This window comes from Trichosurus vulpecula, chromosome 3 (assembly GCF_011100635.1).
Source record: "Trichosurus vulpecula isolate mTriVul1 chromosome 3, mTriVul1.pri, whole genome shotgun sequence".
Classification (NCBI taxonomy): domain Eukaryota; kingdom Metazoa; phylum Chordata; class Mammalia; order Diprotodontia; family Phalangeridae; genus Trichosurus; species Trichosurus vulpecula.
Genome location: NC_050575.1, coordinates 300,880,950 through 300,907,162, shown reverse-complemented (window position 1 = coordinate 300,907,162; position 26,213 = coordinate 300,880,950). Strand labels below are relative to the sequence as shown.

The 26,213-nt window shown below is 34.8% G+C and overlaps 1 protein-coding gene across 2 annotated transcripts in view; it reads left to right on the top strand.

Moving 5' to 3' along the window:
• HOOK3 (hook microtubule tethering protein 3) overlaps positions 1 to 26,213 on the top strand; it is a 110,770-nt gene that overhangs the window by 24,758 nt on the left and 59,799 nt on the right. For both annotated transcript variants that reach the window (XM_036751640.1, XM_036751639.1), the window contains exons 3-7: positions 4,144 to 4,216; positions 8,622 to 8,672; positions 9,013 to 9,145; positions 19,610 to 19,677; positions 20,609 to 20,671. In XM_036751640.1, coding sequence (XP_036607535.1) covers positions 4,144 to 4,216; positions 8,622 to 8,672; positions 9,013 to 9,145; positions 19,610 to 19,677; positions 20,609 to 20,671 — 388 coding nt within the window. The remainder of the gene's footprint in view (positions 1 to 4,143; positions 4,217 to 8,621; positions 8,673 to 9,012; positions 9,146 to 19,609; positions 19,678 to 20,608; positions 20,672 to 26,213) is intronic.

Below are 26,213 nucleotides of genomic sequence, written 5' to 3'. Positions count from 1 at the left end.
GCTGGAATGTGGCAATGCTGGATTTAAGGATTCTCCTGATTCCCAGTTCTATTATTTCCATCATACTACTTTGTCTTCCTGCTCTATATTCTTAGTTTATTTTTTCTTTTGGGGGGGGGGCAGAAGGGATGGCAATTGGGATTAAGTGACTTGCCCAAGGTCACACAGCTATTACGTGTCACATGTCTGAGGCTGAATTTGAACTCAGGTCCTCCTGACTCCAGGACTGGTGTCTATTCACTGCGCCACCTAGCTGCCCCGATATCACTTTCTTTAAAAAGAAATAGTAATCTGAATATTATGTAATTGTGTGTTGACTAAGAATATCTGTTAAGTCAGGATTGGCCTTTTTTTCTTTTTCTTTTTTTTTTTTTTTTTTTTGGAAATTTCAAAACCATTTTATTCAAAATACTCCTGCCTGGAAAAACAATATATGCAACATAGAATCTGCACATGCTCTACTAACTTATTTCACTGTACATTATATATTCTATACATACCATCCAGCATTTGAACAACAATCCAGTTTAAATTAAGAATCAGGGGTTTGAGTGAGCTATGGGATGCTGTAGTTAGTAGTGTCTGTTAATTATTCAGAGCTCTGAGCTATAGTGCATTATGTATTTAAATCAGTGTTCTTAAAAATTAAGATTTTGATAGTAGTTATTTATGGTGAGAAAAAGCTGTTAATTTTTAAAGCAAGGTCTATCTTTGCGGGTAAAATTTTCTTGGAAAAGAAAGTCTACACATTCTTTTGTTTCTCTTCTAAATATTAATTTCACTCTTTCTAGTACAATTTACAGTGAAAATATTTTCTTGGACACTAGCCCAATGTTCACACTAAAGATATTCTGAACATAGAAATGTTAATCAATTGTTTGTACAGCTAGCAATGGGGCCTAAATATGAAGGGAATCAAACAGTATCCGAGTTCTCTCTAAGTAGTACCTGTTCTTCAGGATGAAGATGTTCCAAATATTGTGTAGATTGTGGAAAGCATCTCCAGTTAGGTGTGACGAGCTTAACTGTGGGATATGCCATTTCTTAATAGCAGACAAAAGAGGGATATGTTTTGTGTAGTATAAGGTAGAGATTAAATAATCAAGGTAGGCCAATAAGTTGAAGAGGATTTTTTGTTCTTAGAGAAAAAACAATGTTAAATTCTTCTCAAATATTTTGTGATTGTCACACAGGCATTTTACTCCTGAAGATGCAAAAAGGGGAGAGGAAAAGTTTAACCAGTAATTTGCGTGGGAGTATATTTTGCCAGGTGAGCCCTGGCTACATGTAGCACTTTGGAATCACATGTCTATTCCTTAACATTCCAAATAGGTTTAAAATAATCCTTGTTTCTGTTTAGCTTCCATTTTCAAAGAAAGGTTTTATTGAAAAGGATTTGCCCCCCAGATCTAATAGTTACTCAGTATTTCACACACATTAAAGGAAAGTCTCATATGTAATAATTTTGGATATGGTATTCTATGTTAATAATGATAGTATTACTGAAAATAAGTCACCAGAAAACAAAAGTGGACATTTCTATTTGAGTATTAAGAGATTGTGAAGTATTATTGCCAGTCTTCCTACCATGTTGTTCTTAGTTTAGTAATGGGGCCTTTTCAGAGTGTCTTATAGAATGTGCTGTCTTATAACTCATTCTTTAGTAAAGAAATTACTAAAATATTTTTATCTTTTTGTTTCCAAAATAATGGTTTGCTTACCTTTTGTTCAAATACAATAAGCATTTATTAAACACCTAATATATACAAGGCATTGTGTTAAACTGGGCATACAAAAGCAAAACAAAGAGTTCCTACCCTCAAAGGAGCTTATGTTTGGCTGAGGTTTATGGCCTACTTCTCTAGGTACTGATTGTTGCCAAACAGTAAATGGTTGTCAGAAGTTCAGCTGAGACAGACAACGTGGAAAGCTAGGTATTCCAACTAATTGACCAAAACACAAGACTGTAAATTTCTTTAGAGATTAATTTTCCTTAAAATTAATGTATGACTCCATGAATTTCTGAAGCATGAAGTGCTAGTAAGTGATTTCTGTTGAGTGGTCAGTCACTGAGGCTGGAAAGTTTCCCTGGTAATAACTCACATTCATGTAGTGCTTTAAGCTTACAAAGGGCATAGCCTATTTCAGCTTACAGACCATTTGGACCCCAGCTGCTGTGTCTGCTATAACCAGTGCTGGGAGCTGAATGACAATAAGTACAACTTAAATTCATGTGACCCTTTTCAAACCTGAAAAAAATTAATCTGTATTTCATTAATATTAACTATAATTAAACTTTTGTATTTTCTGCCTGAAATATTATATATAAATGTACACAGTTGTTAATTTTACACACACACACACTCTCACACACCTACCTTAATTTAGGGGCTAACCTATCAACACAGATTGAAAAAAACTTAAAAGACTTAATTTCTTACAAAATTTTACCCCATCCATATTGTAACTAAATACCTTAAATCCTAAAGTACCATTACTCCTTTTCTCTTCTACATATATACAAATTTTGTATACTTAAATATAGCAGTCTCTAAGGGAGGAACCTTAAGAGACCCCATTTCACAGAAAAGGAAACTGAGCCTCAGAGAGGTTGAATGATTTGTCCAGGGTCACAAAGGTAAGTGACTGATCGACTCCAACCCATTGTTCATTTCTACTGTACCACAATGTTCTCCATTCCTACCTTAGTACAGTGCCTGGCACACAGCAGAATGGCCAATAAATGCTTATTGACTGACAACCTCACAGAATTGTCATAAGGATTAAATGAGATAATGTAGTTAAAGTGCTTTCCAAATTTCAGTGTGCTACATAAATGTCAGCTATTGTTTCCATTCACGTAGTTTTTCGGAGGAGAAAGATAATTTCTTTTTAGTCATAATCAGTTGAAAGTTAGCATTTCTTACTTCTTTTTTTGATACCCCCCTCCTTTATCTGCAATATTAATCTTTTATCTTATGTATTTATGTAATGAATAATAATAATTTGTATCTATGTAACAATTTACCATTATAAAGCACTTGACATACAACGCTGTCTCATTGAGCATCATAACATTTTAACCTCGGGTAAGTCATCGTACTTGTATGTAGGCATCAGCTCCCTCATCAATAAAATGAAAGATGTGGACTCATTGATTTCCTTGGTTTCACTGAGCTCCAGTGTATTATGAGTTTATAATTTTAACTAAGTACTGCAGATGGCATGATCCCCACTTTACAAATGCAAGCAGAGGCTTAGAAAGGTTAAGTGAGTTAACCTCACAGAGCTAGTAAGGCCTAGAGCCACATCTTTTAACTTAAAGTCTTGACTTACTCTGTTTATATGCATCTAGATGATCTTGATTCTGATAGCGAGAAACCTAAAGCTTGTAACGTGGATGTTATTTGTTGTTGAGAGAGACCAAGTTGTACCTTACTCTATACAGAAAAAATATGAATTGACTGAAGTGCAATTGAAGCTATAGCATATCTGGGTTTTAGTAAATATACTTAAGGTTTTAAATTTGGCTTTGTGTTCTCTTAGATTTTAGATCCCCAGAGAATAGGAGCTATATCTGTCCAGTTGGACTTATAAATTATCTATAATGATAAGTAATAGGTGTTCACTAAAATGGTATTTGAAAAGTATAAAATAATGACATTATTGATCTTTGAATTGTTACAGGATGGCATTGCGTGAGGTGTTTTAAGGTATTAACCTTAATTTGTTTTATTTTTTTTTCCTGATTTGTAATGTTTTTTCTTAATAAAGAGAACATTTTAGTGGCATTTAAACATACTTAGAAATTAGCATGGTGTCCTATCCCTTTCCAGTTTAGTGTATTTTCTTTTATAAGGACTAATTTGTTTATTTGAAAACATTACTCTGCCACTGTTTACCTCCTGTTTTCATTGTTGTGATAAAACTTCTAACATTTAACTCTTAGCACTTCAAGTTGATCTTCTGAAGAATATTATTGTATGTAGTTTCATGTACATGTTTACTTTATTGACTTCTTTAATATAACAAATTTTTTATGTTAAGTTGCTGCAGTGCTATAGAAGGAAATTCAATTTTCATATTTACTTTGATCTTGAAATCTACTATTGTATTAATAAACCAGCTTTTTCTTATTTGCAGAGATCCTGTATATTTTGATGAAAATTGGCTAAATAGAATCAAAACAGAAGTGGGAGACAATTGGAGATTAAAGGTATTTTCTAATTTTTCCATCTATAAATATATCCTTTGCTACTTGTCTGTCTCTGATACTTGAGTTTTTTAGTCTGTTGCTATCCTGTGAGCTCTTTGGATTTGGAGGAGTATGGTATGGTAGAAAGGAATCTGAGTTCTAATCCCAGCTCTGCCACTTATTACGTACATGAATTTGGGCAAATTACTGTTTGTGGATCTGTAAAATGAAGGGATAAGACTAGGTAGTCTTTAAGACACTTTTCCACTTTAAATCCTTTTTCTTTCTTTTTTTTTTCCCCAAGTATTGTCTTTTTTTTCCCCAAAAATCTAAAAAAGGGACCACATAGAATAATGATATTAAAAAAATACAGAAAGAAATTAGGAGTAAACTTCTATCAAGTCCAGAACTGCACAAAAAGATGGCCAGAAGAATACAGAAACTGATAGTGGTGTTGGAACAGGAAAGGTAGTTCAGGCAAACATGGTGGTAAAGCCTGGGTGACGGGTTTTTACCAAGTAAAGCAGCCTAAAGTACTTGGGCCAGAAGCGAGCAGAGTTGGAGAGAAGAAGGAAGCTAGGGAGAACTCCTGGAAATAGACCTAAGGCCAATTGGCATTCTGAACAGGGTATAACAAGCCAGCATCAAATCCTATTCTGGCCTGTTGAAATAGAAGTGAAGGATAGAACCAGCCCCACTAGATGGCTGAGCCAAGGAAGTGACCCAGCCATACATTCTTTAGAGCACTAAAGCCATAGCAGGAAGACAAGACCAACTTGGCACCTGTGTGCCAGCCGGGATTTGTAAGAAGCTTCAAACCCGTATGATTTCCAGCATCTCATTGCACCTGTTAATGACACAAGAGAAGATGGCTCCAACTCCTGAGGATCATACAAAGAGAAAGAGACCAGTCTGGACCTGAACCTGCATTGGTCTGCCAGGAAACTTAAGACAGAAACCAGCAATTGAAGAAGATGGTGGTTACTAGCCACCACCCATCTAGATAGGCAGTAACATAGACTACAGGGTCAAGCAGACCAGTTAAGATCTCCCTCACCCATCCAAGAGTGCCAGAGGGGACTAGTCCAAACACAAAATTCCAATCCAAGAACTGAGGCTGAAAATATGAGTAAGCAGAAGACACTAAACAGTGACAAAGTACAGGCATACCTCATTTTATTATGCTTTGCAGACAATGCGTTTTTTTTACAGATTGAAGATTTGTGCCAACCCTATGTCAAGCAAGACTTTCTGCACTGTTTTTCCAACAGCATGTGCTCATGTCATATCTCTGTGTCACATTTTGGTAATTCTCACAGTACTTCAGACTTTTTCTTTATTACATCTGTTACTGTGATCAGTGATCTTTTATGTTACTATTGTAATTGTTTTGTGGCCCATATAAGACAGTGAACTTAATAAATGTGTGTGTTCTGACTACTCCACCAATCACCTGGTCCCGTTTCTCTCCCTCTCTTTGGGCCTTCCTATACACTGAGACACAACAGTATTGAAATTAGGCCAATTACAATCTACAGTGGCCTCTGAGTATCCTGGTGAAAGGAAGAGTCAGTCCGTGTGGCAAATTTCATTGTCTTATTTTAAGAATTGCCATAGCCACCTCAACCTTCAGCAACCACCACCCTGATCAGTCAGCAGCTATCAGTACCCTCCACCAGTAAAAAGATTATGACTTGTTGAAGACTCAAGATGATGGTTAGCATTTTTTAGCAATAGAGTATTTTTAAATTAAGTTATAAGTTAAATTAAGTATTTAAATTAAATACATTGGGTTTTTTAGACATGCTATTACTGCATACTTAATAGACCATAGTATAGTGTAAACATAATTTTTGTATGCACTGGGAAACCAAAAAAATCACATAACTTTCTTTATTGTGGTAGTCTGGAACTGAACTTTGAGTATCTTCAAGGTATGCCTGTACTATTGGATAAGGGAAATTTGAGTGATAAACCCAGAAGCAGTGACCCTGTAACATCTACAGAGTGAATGACCATTTGAGGGAAAAAAAAATAGCTTGGTCACAAGGACTACCAGAGTAGCTGGAAGAAAGAAAGTCAAGAGATAAAGTGAAATAAGATTTAGGGATGAAAAAAATTGGAAGAAGAAATAGCTTAGAAAAGAAGGTAGAAGACATTGCCCTGTGGAATCCTTGAAAAATAGGATGGAGAAAACTCATGGACTTCAGAGTGCTCTGTCTACTAAGTCACCTAGCTGCATGGAGCTGGGTATAGTTTTGTTTGTTCTTTTAGTTTTAATAAAGGAAAAAAATGAGGGGGAAAGGAATACTCTACAAAATAAATTAAGAAGAAGGAGGAGTTTGTTTTGCCTAAGTGTTATGCGCAAGAAAAAGCATATAAACATGGGGGGAAGGGTTTCAGGAAGCACATAATTTCCCTCTTAGCTGAACTGGATAAAGCAGGGTTGAATACACACATAGTGAGTTCAGTATAGACATGCATTAAACTCAGCAGCGAAGTACTTATAGACAGGGAAAGAAGAGAAGGAGGTATGAGGAGAGTAGAATTGGAGTCAATAATCCCAAGCCAAACAAATGTAAACCTGGAAGTTGATTATAAAGGAGGGGATTGAGTTGAAAGTATGAGAAATAGAGATTGGGGTCTGGGCCTGGTGAAGAAAGGTGGTAGAGGAATAGGAACATAACATTTCAGTTTTAGATTACTGGTATTGGTCCACGCCTTTCTCCATACTCTTCTTTGTAGAAAGAGAAACAGGAGGAAAAGAAGAAAAAAATTTGAGGGGCTGTGGTAGATGGAAGTATATACAGTTAACAATCATAATAGTAAACATGAACAGCTCGAACTCAAAGTAGATGAATGAATTAGGAAGCACAATATAACAATATGTTGTTTACAAGAAGCACTTGAAACATAAGATTCACGCAGTCAAAATGAGTAGCTGAAGCAGAATTTATCATACTTCAAAAGAATTAAAAAAAGCAGGGATGGTTATGTTTTCAGATAATGCAAATGTAAAATTATGTGTGATTAAAAGTGATAAGCAGGGAAGCTATGATATGCTTCCAGGTAGAATACTACATATATGTATATACATACATATTTGTGTAATGAATGGCATAGCAGCTAGGTTTTTGATAGAAAAGCTATTCAAATTGCAGAGAGAAATCATAACAGCCATAGTAGTTGGGGGCCTCAATATGCCCTATTCAGACCTAGACAAAGTAACAAAAAAGTAAATAAAGAAATTCAGGATCTTAATTGAAATTTAGAAAGTTACATGTGATAGCTCTCTAGTGATTACTAAATGGAAATAGAAAGCTGTAGCTATAAATACATGATACTTGTCATGTATGTATGATGTATCAGCGATGCACAGCAGCTTTACAAAAATTTACCATGTTCTACACCATAAAATGCTCATACACAAATTCAGAGAAACAGAAATATTAAAAACCTTTTTCTGACCACAGTGCAATGCATATTTAATGAATTAAAAGACATCTGGAGAAAGGATTGAAAATTTAAATAGAGAGTAATTTAATCCAAAGTATTGATGGGTCAAAGAAAAGTTAGAGAAATAATACATGATTTCACCAAAGAAAATGACAACATTAAGACAACATCCTAAACATTGTGGGATATAGCTAAAACATTCCATGGGGGTAACTTTATGTCTCTACATACTTTCATTAACAAACAATTTCAGTGACCAAGCACAAATCCAAAAGACTTGTGATGACTCATGCTTTTCCTAAACCTTTTAGAGAGGTGATGGGAGTGTTGATACAGATGCATACATTTTCATATAAGACCAAAAGACCATGATATTGTTATGATAGACTATACTAATTTATTACAAAGGAGGGGTTTTATTTCAAGGGAGGATATTTCTGGGGGGAAGAGAGGAATAAGAGATAAATGTAATAAAAGAAAAAATGTTAATGAAACATTTCACAAATAGAAAAGAGCAGAAGGAAGACATATGCAAGTAGGTTAATGTTCATAGTACCGTGACTAAATGTAATTTATGTTAAAATTACAATCTTTGTAATAAATTCACAGTTTTGCATGTAATCCTCTTTCTGGACTTTGGATATGGAAATGTTTTTGAACAATAGTTAATATTACATTTTCATCTTTATGCCCTCTTTCTGCTGTTTTCTACTACTCAGTCTGTGCTAGAGCTTAGCCTTCAATTGATAGCTTTTGAGATTTGTTCTTTTCCTACAACAGTGTCAACACATAAAGAAAATATGTTCTTTGATACCATGAATGTAACAACCCAAACATGATAGCAAGATTTTTAAAAATATCACTTTATCTGACTAAAATCATTGGTCATCCATAAACATGTTTTGAAATATAATTGAACTTAACTTGAGTTGTACTTCTGTTCAGCTATCTTTCCTCTTTATTTGAACAGATAAGCAATTTGAAGAAAATTTTAAAAGGAATTCTGGATTACAACCATGAGGTAAGGAGGTTGGGGGACCTAACTTATTTGCCAACACAGCTGCTGGACATGTAAAATTCAAAAGAGATAGAAAAAATAGGTAATAAACAATCTTTAAAACAATCTAAACATTTCAGTAAATGTTTATTGAGTGCCTACTGTGTACAGGGCACTATAACTAGGTATAAGGGAAGATAGTTGTGGGAAGGAAGGGGCCAAAACAATTGGTTTGGATTCTAGAATAATCCACCCCTTACAGCCAAGTCCAGATTCTGGTGTTGATATCTCATTTGAAGATTTAGTTTTGATCTCTTCATTTTAATATAGATACATAAATGGAATTTTTTCCCCCTCTATTCAGATTTTAGGACAACAGATTAATGATTTTACACTTCCTGATGTTAATCTTATTGGGGAACACTCAGATGCTGCAGAGCTTGGAAGGATGCTTCAGCTCATTTTGGGATGTGCTGTGAACTGTGAACAGAAACAAGGTAAACATTTTGGACATTATTATGTGTGATCTTAAACAGTTAAGAAAAAAATAGTAGTAGAAAGACTCCCCCTTCTTCTGAAAAGTGGAGTGGAATGGCCAGTGCCTGAACTATTTCAACTACCCAGAGATCCAGTGAGAACAGCTAGCTTCCTTGTGCCCAGTGTAAAGGATTACTGTGGACCAGCAATGAAATTATTTACCACCAATAAAACAAATAAAAGAAATAATGGCAAATTGTACAGCATACGCACCGCTGTCAGTTTTCTGTAGTACTTAGGTCAGGATGATAGATCTCAAATACTGATTACATATTTCGTACTTAAAATATCAAAATGGTTCATTTTCCTAAAGTTATTCCTGGGCGTACTTTATTTCTTCGGTTATGAGAGTTTGCTAAAATTAGGAGCAGTACAGGGAAACTGCAGAAAGGCAAGTTCCATCATGATTCAAAAAGGAAACTTTCTACCAAGACCTCTGTTCAAAGTGTAGTAAGGTTTCCTTGGGATGTAACAAGTTCCCTCTTCTTAAAGAGCTTCCAGTCAAAGCAACATAAACACTTCAGCGTGTTGTTGAAGAAATTCTTTTTCAGGTATGGATTGTACACGTGGCTACTTCAGACATTCCCAGCTTAGAAGTGGTGTGATTCTTTAAAAAGTGTCATGAATCTTTTTAGGATTTGATCAAATTTTATTAATATTAATTTGCTTTTGGTATATAGAAGAGTACAAATCTGAATTTTTGGTGTCTTTCACTTTAGTGAATAGAGTAAAGCCAATTTTTGCTCATACAGGCCATCTAAAAATTTGGAACAAATTGCCATAACATATAATAGGTATTCGTTCATCCCTTCAAAAACTGCTCCTAACCCCTGTACCCAGAATAGAAATAAAGATTTCATCAATAAGAATTAGCATGCCTGTGATCGTATACACTTAAAACTTACATATGGGCATGCATGCGCATATTACGAGACAGGGAAAATATTTCAACTGCTTCATTCTATGAACTGCAAAGGAAGAAGGCCTTAAAATTCCTTTATCTCTCTTCCTTTTGTTGAATGGGAGCTTAAAGGTAAGGGTTATATAATAGACCTTTATTATTTGTTGACTAAATTATATTTAATAGGCAAAAAAATTCTATAAAACAAAAATAATTTATTTTTAAAGATAAGTTAGAGCCATCACACAACTTTGTTTTAGATAGTTTTAAATTTTTACTTTTTTTTCAAACAATAATCTGTATTCTCTCTTCTATTTCTCTCTCACACACCCCTTTCTCTCCACTGAAAAAAGAAATGAAACACAAAACCTTAGTAACAAGTATGCATAGTTAAGCAAAACAAGTTTCCATATTGGCCATAGCCAAAAAAAAAAGTCTCATTCAGACTCTATCACCTCTGTTAGGATATGGATAGCGTGCTTCATTTTTGGTCCTCTATTATTGTGGTTAGTCATATTGATCAGACAGATAATGTTTTGAAGATGCTACATTAAATGATTGTTTCCAGAAGGTTATTGAAATATGCTGATATGTGATATAACACACATTTATTAGCACCTACTGTGTGCACAGCACTTTGCTAGGCAGTGAGCAAGAGGTACAGAGCTTTTAGGGGGCTTACAACCTAATAAAAGAAGATAAAAGTAACACATACAGGGTTTCACATCGGTCTTAGGGCAGTTTTAAGCTATTAAGGCTTAAAACTAATCTAAATATAATGCCATGAAAAATGCATTAAAAGGTACAAAATAAAGTTCTGTGAGGTCTAGGGGGTACCAAGTTGCTAAATGGCCCCAAGGGGATCAGAGAAAGTTTCTGGAAAATGACTTTGACTTCTAAGTGATGAAAAGAGGAATTCATTCAACAGGCAAAGAATAGAAAAGAGGGTGTATTGTGCATAGGTATCAGTATGAGAAAAACATGGAAGCAAGAACATAATGTATGACACTGGGGTATAGCTGTTTGTCCAGTTTGGCTGAAACATAGAGTAAATGGAAAGAAGGGATGTGAGCTACTGCTGGAAAAGGAAGGTGTTGCCAGATTGTAGAGAGCTTTGAGTACCATACATAGTAACTTGTGCTTTAATCAGTAGCCATTGTGGATTTTTGAGCCAAGTGACATGATCAGACCTGTGCATAAGATTAGTCTTAACGGTGATGTGAAGGATGAATTCAAGTGAAGAGACAGATTCTGTGCAGAAAACATTTAAGGATTCCTTTATAACCATTTAAGTGGGTAGCAGCAAGGACCTTTAGTAAAGCAACAACATTAAGAATGGAGAGGAAGGGAAGGTCCAAGAGGTGCTATAGAGGTGGAATTGACACTGCTTGCTAAATATTTGGGTGGAAAAGGTGAAGGAAAGAGGAAAAAGGAAATCAAACCAAAAATTTAAGATCATGACTAAGACAGAAGATGGTAGAGTCACAGACAGAAAGCACTGTCAGAAGGAGGGGCTGATTTAGGGTATTAAATTTTAGATAGCTCAATTTAATAAAACTGTTGAGTTTAAGATGCTGGTCACATGTCCAGGTTGTGATGTCCTGAATTAGAGATGTGGATCTGGAGCTCAGAAAAAAGGTCAGAGCTGCAGGTGTATAGTCTTGGGAGGCATCACAATAGAGATGGTGATCTTGCATCGATGAGATTGCCAAGAAAGAAATTGTAGACAAAAAAGAGGGCCAAGGAAAATCCTTTAAGAAGATACAAATTAAGAGTTTGGGAAGAGGATGAAGCAGTCACTTAGAAGTAGAAGAACAAATAAAGAGGTAGTACTTCTGAAACCAAGGTTTTAGGGTATCAGTATTTTTTCAAAGGGAAAATATCAGGTTAAAAAAGAAGAATTTGGAAAGATAAGTTTAATTTTAGAGAATGAAAAATTTGAAAGGTGAGGCAGCTGTACATTTTAGTGTCAGAAAAATTTCTTAGTCACCAGCTGAGGGGTTTTTTTGGCCAACAGCCACATTATCCTACTCTGTCCTTTCTCAAAAACTTAAAATAGCCTATTGTAAATTCTTCTTTGTTTCAACAAATATTTATTAAGCAACTACCATATACAAAGTATGGAGCATGATGTAAAGAATACAAGGCAGGTATGATAAAGATTATATTCTCGAGGCGGGAAGGAGAGGGAGAGGAAGAAAATTTGGAACTCAAAAACTTGTGGAACTGAGTGCTGTAAACTAAAAATAATAAATCTAATTAAAATACAAAAAAAGGCAAAAAAAAAACCCCAAATAAATAAAATGTCATATTGAAAAAAAAAAAAGATTGTATTCTCCAGGATCTTATAATCCTGTAGGGGAGAAAATCCTATACAGAAATAATAAATAAAAAGTAGAGTGAGAAGTGAAAAATGCTGAGAAATTTGATGATGCAGAGATGAGTTTTGTTTGGGAAAGTCAAGAATAGCTTCAAAGAAGTAGTGTCATCTGAGTTAGGCCTTGAATAAGGGAAAGGGAGGGGGTGGATTATTCCAAGAATTGGAGTTAATGTGGACAAAAACATGTATATAAAGTGTTTGGTGACTAATAATATTAAAACTGAAAAAGTAAGTTGGAACCAAATTGTGGAGGACCTTGAATGCTATTACGAGGTTCTTTGGCAGCCACTGGGAAAGTTAGCAGGTTGAAGAGAATATAAGCTTCTTGAGACAAGAGCATTTTTGTTTTTTCTCTGTATCTCCTTAGTTCCTTCTGATTAGAAGCTTAAATGTTTGGGGTTTTTGTTTTTTGTAGTGGTGTCATGAAGGCCAAAGGAGGAAAGTTACCAAGAAGACAGAGGTTTGTCCCCATGTCAAGAACTCTAAAGAGGTTGAGCAGGTTAAATGAGGAAAAAGACTGTTGGATTTAAAAAATATACAGTGGTCATTAGCAGATATTGAAATTTTAGTTTCATTAGAATGATGGGGACAGAGGTTTATTGCAGGGTTGAGTGAGTAGGTGATAAAGTAAGCATAGTCCAACTATGATTTACTTTACTTTTGAAACTAGGTTAAAACAAATAAGCCCACTAACTTTTTTTCCTTTGACCCAACACAATTTTTAGTATTGCCCATATGTTCTAGAATTCTAGTGACAAGAGTATTAGAATGATGAGAGAGAAAATGGCATAGTAAATCAAGGCCCAGCTTATTTCAGATGTCCTAATCTGCATTGGTAAGAAGAATATCCAAAGTGGGAGTTACTTATATAAATAAATTCATAAGTCTAGACCTCCCACCTCCCCCGCAAGAGTGGTGATAAATTTGATGGCAGTCAGCATTCATGAACTGAAGGCATTTTCTTGCCATTGTTTTTAGGTCCTTTGTATTCAGTTTTGTCCTTAGGTTTTAATTTTTTTCTTCCTTACTGCATCATGATTTCTTTCATATTTGGTATTCTTCATCTGTGTTAATTTTCTGTTCTAGTTGTGTTTACCCAAATCATATTAGAAAATCAACATACAAATTCTCCCTCTTCAAAAAAAATGCTCTTCTCTCACTGTGTCTGTGCCACTAACATGTGTAGCTAAGTTTCTGCTGATTCTCAGAGGAGCGACATTATGGCTAAGTTTCTTAGGCCTAGACTCTGTCGCCACAGGCAGTTGATTGCAACATTGAGAATATTTAACTCTAAAAGTTCTCTGAAAGGTCTTTGAGCTCAGAAAGGTTACACAGTGTTTGTCACTAAGAGATTTTGACAGCCTTGATGAGATCTTCCTTAATTCCTTTGATGGTTTGCAGAATTATAGACTGAATTGTATTAAGTATATTCTCACAGTGGAAGGAGCGTCTCATATGCTTTTTTCCATGAAATTGAAGTTAAGTGTTATATAGGTTTGGTGGTACTTAAAATTTAAAAAAAAAATTACCCAGCATCTTAAAACTAAAGGAATGTTGAAAGTTTTTATTGAATACGGTACAGAAAACCTTATTTACCTGGAAGATATGTGTGGAATTTAGCAAGAAACAGTAAATAAAAAGAGTTCCCAAGACAACTAAAATTTTAAGGCTTTGCATTTTCTTCTTCAGGAGAGATATTTGGACTTCCATTCTGAATTTACTAACTCTTAATTTAAACATATTTAATAACCCTGGCTATCTGGCACCTTATAGCAGATTATAAGGAAAAGAGTGATAGGAATGACAATTACAGAAGTGACTGTGGCTGGAGAACAGAAAAGCTGTTGTATTACAGTTCAATGATCAGTCATAGCAATGGAATCAGATTATCAAGTAAAGGTTAAATCATGTTCCATACAATGTATTTAAGAAGGCAAGTACGTGTATATTTTATAATGTAGATTCATAATGTCAAGGCTGGATGAGAACTTACAGGTTAAAAACATCTGGTCTAGTCCCCACTTTTATAGATGAGAAAAGTGAGGTCCAAAGATACAGTTTGACTCACCCCAAAATGACAGGCTGATCAGTGAGTAGCTAGTTCAGCACCAGAACTCCATCCAAGGCATTTTCTCTTTTTCTGTGCTTCACATTTTGGCTCTTATAAGATTCCACTGAAGTAGAATATTCTCGGATACCTGATAAATGAATTGTTTTTTAGCTTTCTACTAAACAACTGATAAATGTCGACTTTTACAGTAAATTTTAAATACTTATAAATGTTTTCCAGAATAAAACACTTTCAGTACTTTAGTAAACTTATGATTGCATCAATATAGGTACTTCCTCCAGTGATGCAGATCATATTCAAGCCCTATCTGCCCATCTTGTTCTCAGTTTCTTAACAGGGACTCCACCTAACATGCTACAGGCTTTCATTTAGGTTTCTTGACGTTGGATCCTATGCAGTTGATTTCCAGATCAGTATATCCAAACCTCTTTTGAACTGACCAATTACCTTTTGGATGTCTTGAACTAGATGGCATGGGCATCTGAAACTCAACATGTCCAAAACAAATAGAAAAACAGTCTTTGTCTTCAAGGAGCATACGTTGTAATGGGAGAGACAACATGTAAATAATAAGGCATATGCGAGATACATATTGTAAATGGGAGGTGATTTCAAAAGAAAGGCGCTAGCAGTGGGGAGAACCAGGAACAGCCTCCTGCAGAAAGTGAGATTTGAACCAAGTCTTGAAGGAAACCAAAAGGCTAAAGTGAGTAGGAAGAGCATTCCAGGCATGTAGGACAGCCAGTGAAAATGTAGAGAATTAAGACATAGAGTGTCAAGTTTGAGGAACAGCCAGAAAGCCAGTGTTGCTGGATCATAGAATATATGGACAGGAAGTAAAATACTAAAAGACCCCCAAACTAGGAAAGGGTTGAATCTTGAAGGGGTTTAAAAGCCAAACAAAGTTTGATCCTAAAGGTAATCCAAAACCACTGGAGTTTGTTGAGTTAAGGGTGACGTAGACAAACTTGAACTTGAGGAAATCATTTTGGCAGCTGAGGGGAGTATGTACTGGAATAGAGAGAAATGCAAGACAGGGAGGCCAGCCAGAAAGCTATCATACTGGTCCAGATTTGGAGCAATGAAGATCTCTGCTAGGTTGGTAGCTGTGTGAGTAAGGGGAAGGGAATGCATGCCAAAGATGTGAAGGTAGAAACAAGAAGACTTGGCAACAGATTAGCTATGCAGGTTGGGTTTGAGTGAGAAAGCACCAGTACCAAAATGTGAGTTTAGGTTCCTGGGAGAGCGGTGGTGCCTTTGCCAGGAATACAGAAGTACAGAAGACAGGAGAATTTGTGGGCAAAGATGAGTTCTGCTTCTTTGGGTATCTTGATTTTAAGATGTCTTTAGGACATGAAGCAAATGACATGTTGGCAGTTGGTGTTATGTGACTGGATCTGGCTCATCCATTTCTTCCTGCTTAATTCTGGATTCTACTCATTGTCTTTAAATAGTATCTGTCCCAGATTATGTACTGATGAATCAATCACTTGTATGAGTTGTCTATCCAGTGGTATAGTTTCAACAAGACACTTTTCATTGACTTGGTTTAGATAAACCAAAACTTACACTAATCTAGAGAAAGCTTGGTCATGTATCCAACCACACAAAATTTTCCTCAGGGCGTTGTGGGGGATGTGGATTAGGATTCCCAATACATGGCACAGTCACCTTCGAGATTCTCTGAGAGATGGTCTGCTGGTCAGCTTTCCCTAAACTTGTTGTTCTTGTCTAATTGTTACATGAGATGACAGTGCAGTGCCTGTAATCCTTTGCCATCTTTCTCTGCAAGATTTTACAAAGGAGATCGTATTCTAAGCTGATTTTGCCTTTGGTTGCCACATTTTTCTATTTGGCAAGGAGATCAAGTATTTGGCTAAGGCAATTGTTAGGTCCTTCTGTTTCCTCTTTGGGGTGGTTAATTGGGTCAGTTAAACTTAGACAGAAAATTATAACTTGTGGTTCAGTCTGGGTATTTTTTTTTTCATTTCTCATTATTTTCTGCATTAGATCATGTTGGTGTTTTCTCACTTGCACATGATCTCTTCGTTTCAGTTTTATTATTTCTCTCTGAGTTTTATATTGATTTTTATCTTTGTTCAACAAGTCAGTGGTCTGACTTTTATTTACATAGACAAATGATTTAGAAGTGACCCTCTCTCCCATAGGTAACCAGTCATTTCCAGAATATAATGACTTTAATTTTAAAATTAATGTTAATTGGTGCTTACTGTATCTAGTACCTTCTGACTGTTCTCAAGGAATTATTTTTGTTATATTCTAAAAGCCATTGACCTCTCTTTAAAAAAAAAACCTTTTGATCCATCTTTTCCTACATACATTTACTTGTTTATAATTTTTTGCCCTTTCTGCCCATCTGTGCCTTGAAGTCATTGAGTATTAAAGTTGGTATTAATTAAGTTTGGAGTCTTAGGGAATTCTTCCTATAATTTCTCTTCCCCTTTGTCTACTTTAATAGCTTTGGCACATAACCCATTTTTCATAGTGTTCTTTTTTACAAATATTTATCATGACCAAATGTTCCATGAAATGTGTTCCTTTTGAACATAGAATAAAACCATTTCTGCCAACTCCCTTATTTGTCTCTCCAGGGATAACCTGTGAGCCATCTATCTGTTAAGTTGCAACTTCTTTTGTCTTTTGTTTTCATGTATAGCGAGGATATCAAGTTGGCTAAAATTCAGTTCTTCAATAGTATGCATACTTGGTCACTGGACAAGGCTCTCATATTTAGAGTATAAAAACTAAGTTAATATTTATAGACTGCCTAAAAACTGAATTCTTAACCTCTGCCCCTTTTCTGCCATTGCCACCATCACTTAAGAATAGGGCCTGCATAGGACCAGGGACATTTTTATTTTTATTTCATGACTTTACTTGTCCTGAGGAATTTGTCACCAAGTGGCCAAACTTAATGGCAGTGAGCCTCTCCATATTTAGCTAGGCTGGTCCTTGGAAATCCTTTTTTTGCTGGGTGCATCCTCAAAGACACTCCAACGGTAGAATGTGCTAGAGTTTTTACTTTTGCAGGGAAAACCTTTAAGAGCACAGGATCACTCTCATGCCACAATGTGACATCTCACAATGAAGCTTGGATTTACAAGTTTTTAAAATAAAATATGATATATTAATGTAATACTCATGGTCATTTTCTCATTTAGCACTTTACGGTGTTCGCGGGGAAGGGCCTTGACGTGGCAACACCGCTTATTAACTAACGCTTCCCCTCTCACACCTTACTAACTTCTACCCTCCCCACTCAAATGTCACTTTCTCCTCTCTTCTCTCTTCCCCTAGTACATTGTCACCGTCATTGCTGCTTCTGTTTTTAGGGCTCTGGAGCTTTAATCTTAGTATGCCCACTACATTTAGACTTGGAATTTAATACCTTTGAATGTTGCTGTATTTCAACAATGATGAGGAGCTGCTTCTTAGAAGTATTAAACTCAAAACTTAAGGACATGGTAGAATCTGGTCAGGTTATGAAAAATAGTGCTTTGTGTCTGTTGTCTGTATTACTTTGTAAATTTCTGTGATGGTAATGCCTGGTTTGGGCTTATGTTCATTTGATTGGACCATCATGTTTTTTGTTAGAATGCTTTCATTATAAAACATTTTATTAAACTTGAAGCTTTAACTCTAACCTGAAATGCTGTCACATCACATTGGATTAAAAGAATGACAGCTGGATTTTTTGTTACTGTTTATAATTTAGGTTTTTGCAAAGGGCTACACTTACAATGGCCCACACTGATTAGAATTTCACCCATTTGAAGATTATTTGAGCTGATTTTACAGTCTGCATTAGTCATCTATCCCACTGTTTAACAGGTTGCATAATAGGAGATTGTTATATCTAGTTATAAACCTGTTTTCCACAATTTAAACTTACTTCTTTCACAGTTAAAGCCTCCAAGCCAGTAAACCATTATCTACTATACTATCCATTAGCACATCACCTAAATGACATTAAAGTAGGCCTTGAGCTTATGTTTTATTATTTCTTAAAAGAATTTAGGGGAAAAAACAATTTTGAAAATTAGGGCTTATTTTCATTTCAGCTTTGCCACCAATACAGTCATATTAAGCTCATAATGTATGAAACTAGTCCCACTACTTTTTCAATAAGTAATCTTAAGGCTGCCATCATTGATAGTCAAGAAGTGATTCTCTGTTGGTTATAGCAGTCTTGGAAATGACGAATCGGTTTTCACTTGGAAACATTGAGAATACCAGTTTCCATTGCATTTCTGTGAAATACCTGCCCCCTAGAGGCCACTGGCTGTATAATACCAATCCTTTTGCTTCTGTCACTTAAATGACCCTACTTTAAAAGCTATTTTAATTTTCTTATGTCTAACATTTTTAAGGGTAAAGGAAATGAGAAATAAATAATGGAACCAAATACCTTTCCACATGTATTTTTGTGATTTCTAATTTCTAACAACACAACATAGACAAATATAAAACACTTTCGATTTTTAAGGGAGATTGATGTAGAGTCTGATCAACCCAACTGTAAGTATTTTTTCCACATTGCCACATAAAACAATTCTTACTAAAAGCCATTCATAGTCTGTATAATCTCTCAACTTTTTGCCATGGTCTTTTGATGGTCCAAACCAGGGGAGGGGAACTTGTGTCCCTGAGGCCACATGTGGCCCTCTGAGTCCAAGTTTTACAGAACAAATCTTTTTATTAAGGGGATTTGTTCTATGAAGTTTGGATTCAGTCAAAGAGCCATACTTGAGGACCTAGAGGGTCACATGTAGCCTCGAGGCCACAGGTTCCCCACCCCTGCCATTGACTGACCTTATATGGTTAAGAAAAATAATAAAATTATTTTGTAGTTTGAAAGACATATATGAAGTTTGGGCCTTACTTCATACTCATCCCATTGCCCAAGTGTGTATACTTGAGAATTCCCCAAGAAGAACCTAAAGCAAAAAAAAAAAAATGCTTGTGAACAGATGCATGAGGTATTAGCCTTCAGTCTCTTCTTAAGAGTTCTTAATTTGAACAGTGACATTCCAGAGCGTTCTTCTTTTCAGAGTACATCCAGGCCATTATGGTGATGGAAGAGTCTGTTCAGCATGTTGTCATGACGGCCATTCAAGAGGTATGTATTGAACCTTTTACTTTTCCTTTTTTCCAGACTTTGGCATATTTCATTTTAACTAGGATTGGATGTAGAAATATTCTAAAGGATGTCCATTATTCTGAATAATAGAAATGGAAATTAAATAATTAGATTCAGTTGCCCCATTATTGGAGAATGTTTTTAATTATTCCAATTCAATAAACATTTATCTTGTACTCATTATAGGAAAGGCATTAGGCTAAGCTTTCAGGATACAAAGACAAAAATGACATAGTCCCTGCCTTCAGGAACTTAAATTTTATTGAGTACAACATATAAACAAGGAAGTGTAAGGTAATTTGAAGTTTAAGTAAGCACTTAGAAGTATCTGAAAAGGCACTTTTGCTTCTTAGGTGATCTTCAAATTATGTTTTTACCTAGCTTATTTTTATTTCAGAAATTAAGGCTATATTTTTAAAAAATCTGTGGCATTTAATTTGGCTGTTATGTTGTACTTCCTTTCCTCTATTTTGGACATAATAACTGAATTTAGTAGTTTTTAGCTTAATTAATTTCTTGTTTCATTGTAAGAATAGATTATGTTGATTAAAAATTGTTTTTACATATCATTGGGGAAAAATAAAGTACTAAATAATTTTTTTAGATAATACATTGGATTACTGTGACTGACTATGACTATACTGGAATCCAGTTCTGTATTTTAGACTGCCTCTGGATTTAAGTTATGTACCTGGACCTGTTGTGAAAAGCATATATTACTAGATAATAGTAAATAGTAAAAGGTTTCTGTTTACATTTTATTTGTATTCTAATCTTAATTATTATAGTGTTCAGTCAGTTATGCTTGTAATATAGCACCTAGGATGGTATGTAGAATATATTTCTTATTATTTCTTGTTCTCTTTCTCAATGTTGTTCCTCAAGTGAAGTTTTGTCATCTTTATTTCAGTTGATGAGCAAGGAATCTCCAGTTTCTCTTGGAAATGATGCCTATGTTGACCTTGACCGCCAGGTACCAGTCACTGGGTGTTGTGTGTTTTTTGGTTTTTTTTCTTTTCAGTAATAGTAGTAGCTAACATAAATAGACATTTTGTAAACTGCAAGACACAATACTCTCTCCTTTGATCTTTACAAAAACCTTGTGAGTTATTCCTCTCATTTTATAGATGAGAGATCTGTGTTTCAGAAAGGTGAAATGTTGTGCCTGTTGAGTCCACATCAGCTAGTGACAGAACCATGACCAGGTCCTCTGACCTCAGGTTCAGTCTTTTACTGTGCCACACTTTAGTGTTCAATTTTTTTCTTCTTTGACAAAAACTTTACTTTGGAGAGGGTGGGGAACCAGCTCTTTATGTAATAGATCTGTAAAGTTCTCTAATCCTAGACAATGTAGCTTCAGAATTAAGATTGATGTGTCTTTATTGCAGTGAAGAAAAGCAATTCTTTACTGGATGGTGTATATCTGCTTTCCTGGCATAACGTACTTTAAAAATAGGTCAACTTTTGTTAACTTTAGTCTAGGGTTAAAGTTTTTACTTTGTGTAATTTTGTTTTAAGTAGTTCATCCCTTTATAATTTTCAACACAGATCTACTTCACTTAGACAGTTGGCATATAACTGAAAAATTCTTTGAAAACTTAAATCACATTTACCATCAACTTTTATAGTTTGAATTGTGTTCAGGTTTATTTTACCATGATTTCGAATAACATTTTTGCCAGCGATTTAGTGCGGTTTTTTTGTCCCCATACTTCCCTCTCCACAGAGTTGCTTATCATCTCTCAGGAGACATATAGCTTGCATTATAGTAGCTTTAATTTGAAAGAGTACTATAGAGAATCTCAGAGGGTTATAAAGAAATTTTGGGGGCAATTTTAATAATTATCTCATTTAGCTGTTTTTACTTGGGTATTTTCAGAATATTCATTTCACTTTATATGTACTACCTTACCCTTTCCCATTCTACTTCCATTTTTTATACCACTGCCTCCAAGAAAAAACTCTGTCATATGCAGAAAATCATGAGGTATTATATATGTGTAGGTTTTATAAGAAATTTCAGAAAGTTTATGTTTCATTAGATATCTGTTAAGTGAAAACATTTTACTTTGGTTTTAATAATGTATATAAAATGAATATTGAAAGTAACATAGCATATTTCATTTGAAATATTTTCGTTTCCCTAAATACAAAATATTACTTCACGTTCTTGATTCTTTTCTCTGTAGCAAAGCATATGAGTCTTCTCTTTTTTGAAACCATTTGTGGCAGGCAATGAGGCCAGCCCAACCACTGGGACTAAGTCCTCCATGTTGACATTTGGGGGCTTTCTTGGTCTGGCCATATCTTTCTATTATAAAAGTCTCATTAAAAAAATCATTTTTTCCATGCTCTGAACTTTTATTTTCTCACTCACTACATCATTATGATTTGGCAGTTCTTATTTCTTATTTAAGGTGTAACAAATGAATTCTAGGAGCTTCATGAATGCCAGGCTTCATAATATGCATGCTGCAGCTTATCTCCATGTGTAAATATATGTCCACAGTAATTACTTTTGCAAGTTCTTTTGACAGTTTCCTTTTGCTATTCTGGAATGATTGGATTTGGGGCAAATAACAATGAAACTATGTAAGGAAAGAATAAATAGAAAAAAGGCAAATTCTAAGCAGCTCATTTTTGGTTCTAACTAATCACTGTTTGGCCTGTTTTCCTTTATAATCTGAGTTAATTTTTCATTAGCAAATGTGAAAAATGTTTGAGGATTAGCCTGGTTTTTAAAGGACCAGGATAGATAGATAGATAGATAGATAGATAGATAATTTTTTTTTTCAGGGATTTCCAAGCCGTTTCAGATCCAGCAGTTTTAGTATCATCCTCCTAATCCCATTCCACCCCCAAACCTCAAAAAATGTAGTAAGGGTTTGTTCGTAGAACATTAGCATTACCAAGAAAATACTGATGGATTGTTCTACTGTGCAGATATCAAGAACAAAATAACACACTTTGAAGTGAAGCTAATTAAATCACTTGATTTTCAAATCACCACTATAATTTCTCTGTGGTATAAATCTAAACCAAGACAAATAGAAGGGAAATACAAGAATTAAAGAAGGGAATTCATGTTCCTGAAATGGAACATGACATAACAAAAATCTTTACCATCTTCCAAAAGAGCATGGCGATCACATCTCACTGAAATTAAAATTTTTTAATTTAAATTAAACTTTCTTCCAAAAAGTGTTATAACTACAAGCTTATATATTTGAATTGTTGGGCTTTTAGTCGTAAAATCAGAATCTTATATGGAAGATAGGTCAGATGCCTTCTAGTCCAGACTGTATCTGACAATGGTCATGGTCATCTTAGCTTAATCATCCCTTCTGCCCCCAGGAGCTCTTTTCTTTGGTCTTAAGGATTGTTGCTCTTTGGTGTGGTGAGAATATTTATAAGCACTCATTAACACTCCTAGTGAATACTTATTTGTTATTTCATTGTTTCTTCTTTTAGATTTTTTTTGAAACTTTTCATATATTTTTCCTTCTTTTGTGGAACATGTATATTCTGGATTGTCCTATTTGATTTTCATTGATGTTTTGAAGTTATTTTACCTATCTTTAAGACGCTTTTTCAACAATCTTCTTTGGCATTGTATTTTTGGTCCTGCAGGTCGATTTTTTTTTGTGTGTTGTTTTTGGTTTGGGTTTTTTGTTTTTAGCATTAATTTTTTGGCATCAGCCTGCACGGTTGGGTTTTTTGGTTTTTGTTTTTGTCTTCCCTGTCTTTTATAGAATATAGGAACAGATGCATCTCAGTGGCTTGAAGACATACACCTGTACAAAAGATGTCTGTAACCAGTGACCCCATCAAGAACATCTGATGTTCTTGAAGGATCATCATGATTAGTTTGGATATGAGATGTACAAAAGATAATCTTCAAACTAGGGTTTGGCGGTGAGTTTGTGAAGCACAACTCCTTTGTCTCCCAAATTTCAAAAACTGGATCAAAAATGCCTTCAGAGAATATCAGATAATATACTCAGGTACGATTACTGAAAATCCTGTTCACACATCAACTACTCAGTTTCTAGTTATTCAGAATGACAATGCTGAAAACTGCAATATGACACCGAGAAGATATTCATCATTCCCTATCAACTAGCAGACATTGAAAACCTTGATAAACTGGCTTAAGTAGGGTAGCTCTGAGAAACTTATATGTTCAAGGATAATCTCCTTAAGCACCAAAGCAGATGCATCAAGAATCCTCTAAATTGAGTTCTCCTTGGAGTCAAGCTTTTTGGGGTTCCTGCTGAAAGAAGTTTGCAAAATCATGAAATAGGTATAATATTGTACCTTAGCGTAACACTTTGGAGCATCAGTTTTCTAATGACATCTCTTACTAGCTCTGACAGAGTTTTGTAGTTCTTATTTTTAAAATGGAGGATCTAAGGAGATGAAGAAGGGTGACATAGCATAAGCCAGCAAAATGTCTGCTGAAAGAGAAAATAAACTTATAGAAGACCTGAGGAAAAGAAAAATATGAACTCCATTGGAAGCAGATGCCTTCTTTTTCAGTAGTAAAAAAGATTATTAAAGTCTTACCTTTCAAATTATAACAGAGAAGTACTGAGTGATATAAACAATGCCATACCCAAGAATTAACTCAAAAGAACTTTAATTAGAAATTGCACTTGAACGAGTCTGTTCAAGAATACATGATTACCTCTTTAGAGTATCTCTAGTCTCTGAAGTGATGAAATATTAGTATATTATTTCAAAGAACATTTTCCATATTCCTTCCTGCTCTGTTGACAGATTGATAGAGAAAGTTCTTACCAGGATTGTTCGTTGTACCATGATTACATGGCAATCATCCATTATTTAGGCATTCAAGAAACTCATAAAAGTTTCATGAGAACCAGGCTTGTTACCATAAATAGTTCAGTACTCTTGAATTGAGATTAAAAATTGACAATTTGTTGGAAAAATACTTTATCAGGTTTCATGGACTACCATATAAATCAGGAGCTCACCAAAATCACATGAAAAAATTCTGCATTGGACCACAAAAGATTAGTTGACTTTAGTTCTTTCACCTAAGAGAAAGATGTTGAATCTGGAATGTATTTGGAAATGGTCTGTTAGCTATATATGGAGTAAGAAAAGCCTTGTATGTGGGAGTAAATCTAATTTTAAAATTATATAAATCTTATAATTTACATATGATAGGAAGTTACCTAATTAAAGAAAAATTTTTTTTTCTATAATCTGTCTTGCTTTCCACTCTCATTGTTTAAAAAAATAAAAGGAAACTTGGGCGGGGTGGGGGGTGCGATTATCTTGATTGCATTTTGTGCAAATTGCTTCGTTGTGGTTATTTCATCATCTTGCTTTAGGGTAGTGATCTCCATAAATGGTTTTCAAAGGTTGTGTCCCTGATCATTTCAAGATGATTAGTAGAATTCCCCCCTAAATAATCAAATAATTTTTTAAACTTACTTAAATTACATGTTAAATTATATTTAAAGTTAATTTTAAAATGTTATTTCTCTACACAGACTATGATTCATTTTTACTAAAGGTTTGTGTTGTCACTCCTAAGAAGACTAAGGGAATAATTGAACTAAAAGAGATTAGAAATCTTTAAAAACAGCCTAAAATGATGTTAAAAATCTAAGCTTTTGGGGCAGCTAGGTGGTGCAGTCAGTAGAGCACCGGCCCTGGAGTCAGGAGGACCTGAGTTCAAATCCGGCCTCAGACACTTGACACATGTCCTAGCTGTGTGACCTTGGGCAAGTCACTTAACCCCAATTACCCTGCCAAAAAAAAAAAGCAAAAAAAAAAATCTAAGCTTTTGAAAAGTTGCAGTGACAGGACTCCTACTTCAGTTCACTGCTTAGTATGTCTCTATAAGCAAAGGGGTTTGTTTAAGTCTGAGAGGAACAAATTGAAGCCCTCACTATTACAGTTTTACTGTCTTCTTACAACTCAATTAACTTTTCCTTTAAGAATTTAAATGCTATACCATATGGTACATATGTGTTTAATATTAATATTATTTATGTTAATTGAGAATAATGATATTAACATGATATGATGTATATTGATTATAATACTAATTTGTAATAATATTGGCATTAATTTAATATCAATATTGATTTTTATGGTGCCTTTTAGCAAAATAAAGTCTCCTTGTTTATTTCTCTTAATTAGGTTAGTTTTTGCTTTTACTTTGTCTGAAATCATTATTGCTACCCCTTGCCTTTTTTACTTCACCTGAAGTATAATAGATTCTACTCCAGTCCCTTAATTTAATTATATTTATATATCTTTCAGGTGTGTTTCTTACATACATCTTATTGTTGGATTCTGTTTTCTAATCCATTTGGCTGTTCTGTTTTATGAGTGAGTTTATCTCATTCATGTCATTGCTGTGTGTTTCCCTCCATCCTGTTCTTTTATACTTTTCCTTCTCTTTTTTTCCTACTCTCTCTTTAAGAGTCTATTTTGCTTCTGTCTCCTTTAATCTGTTCTTCTTTTTATTCCTTCCT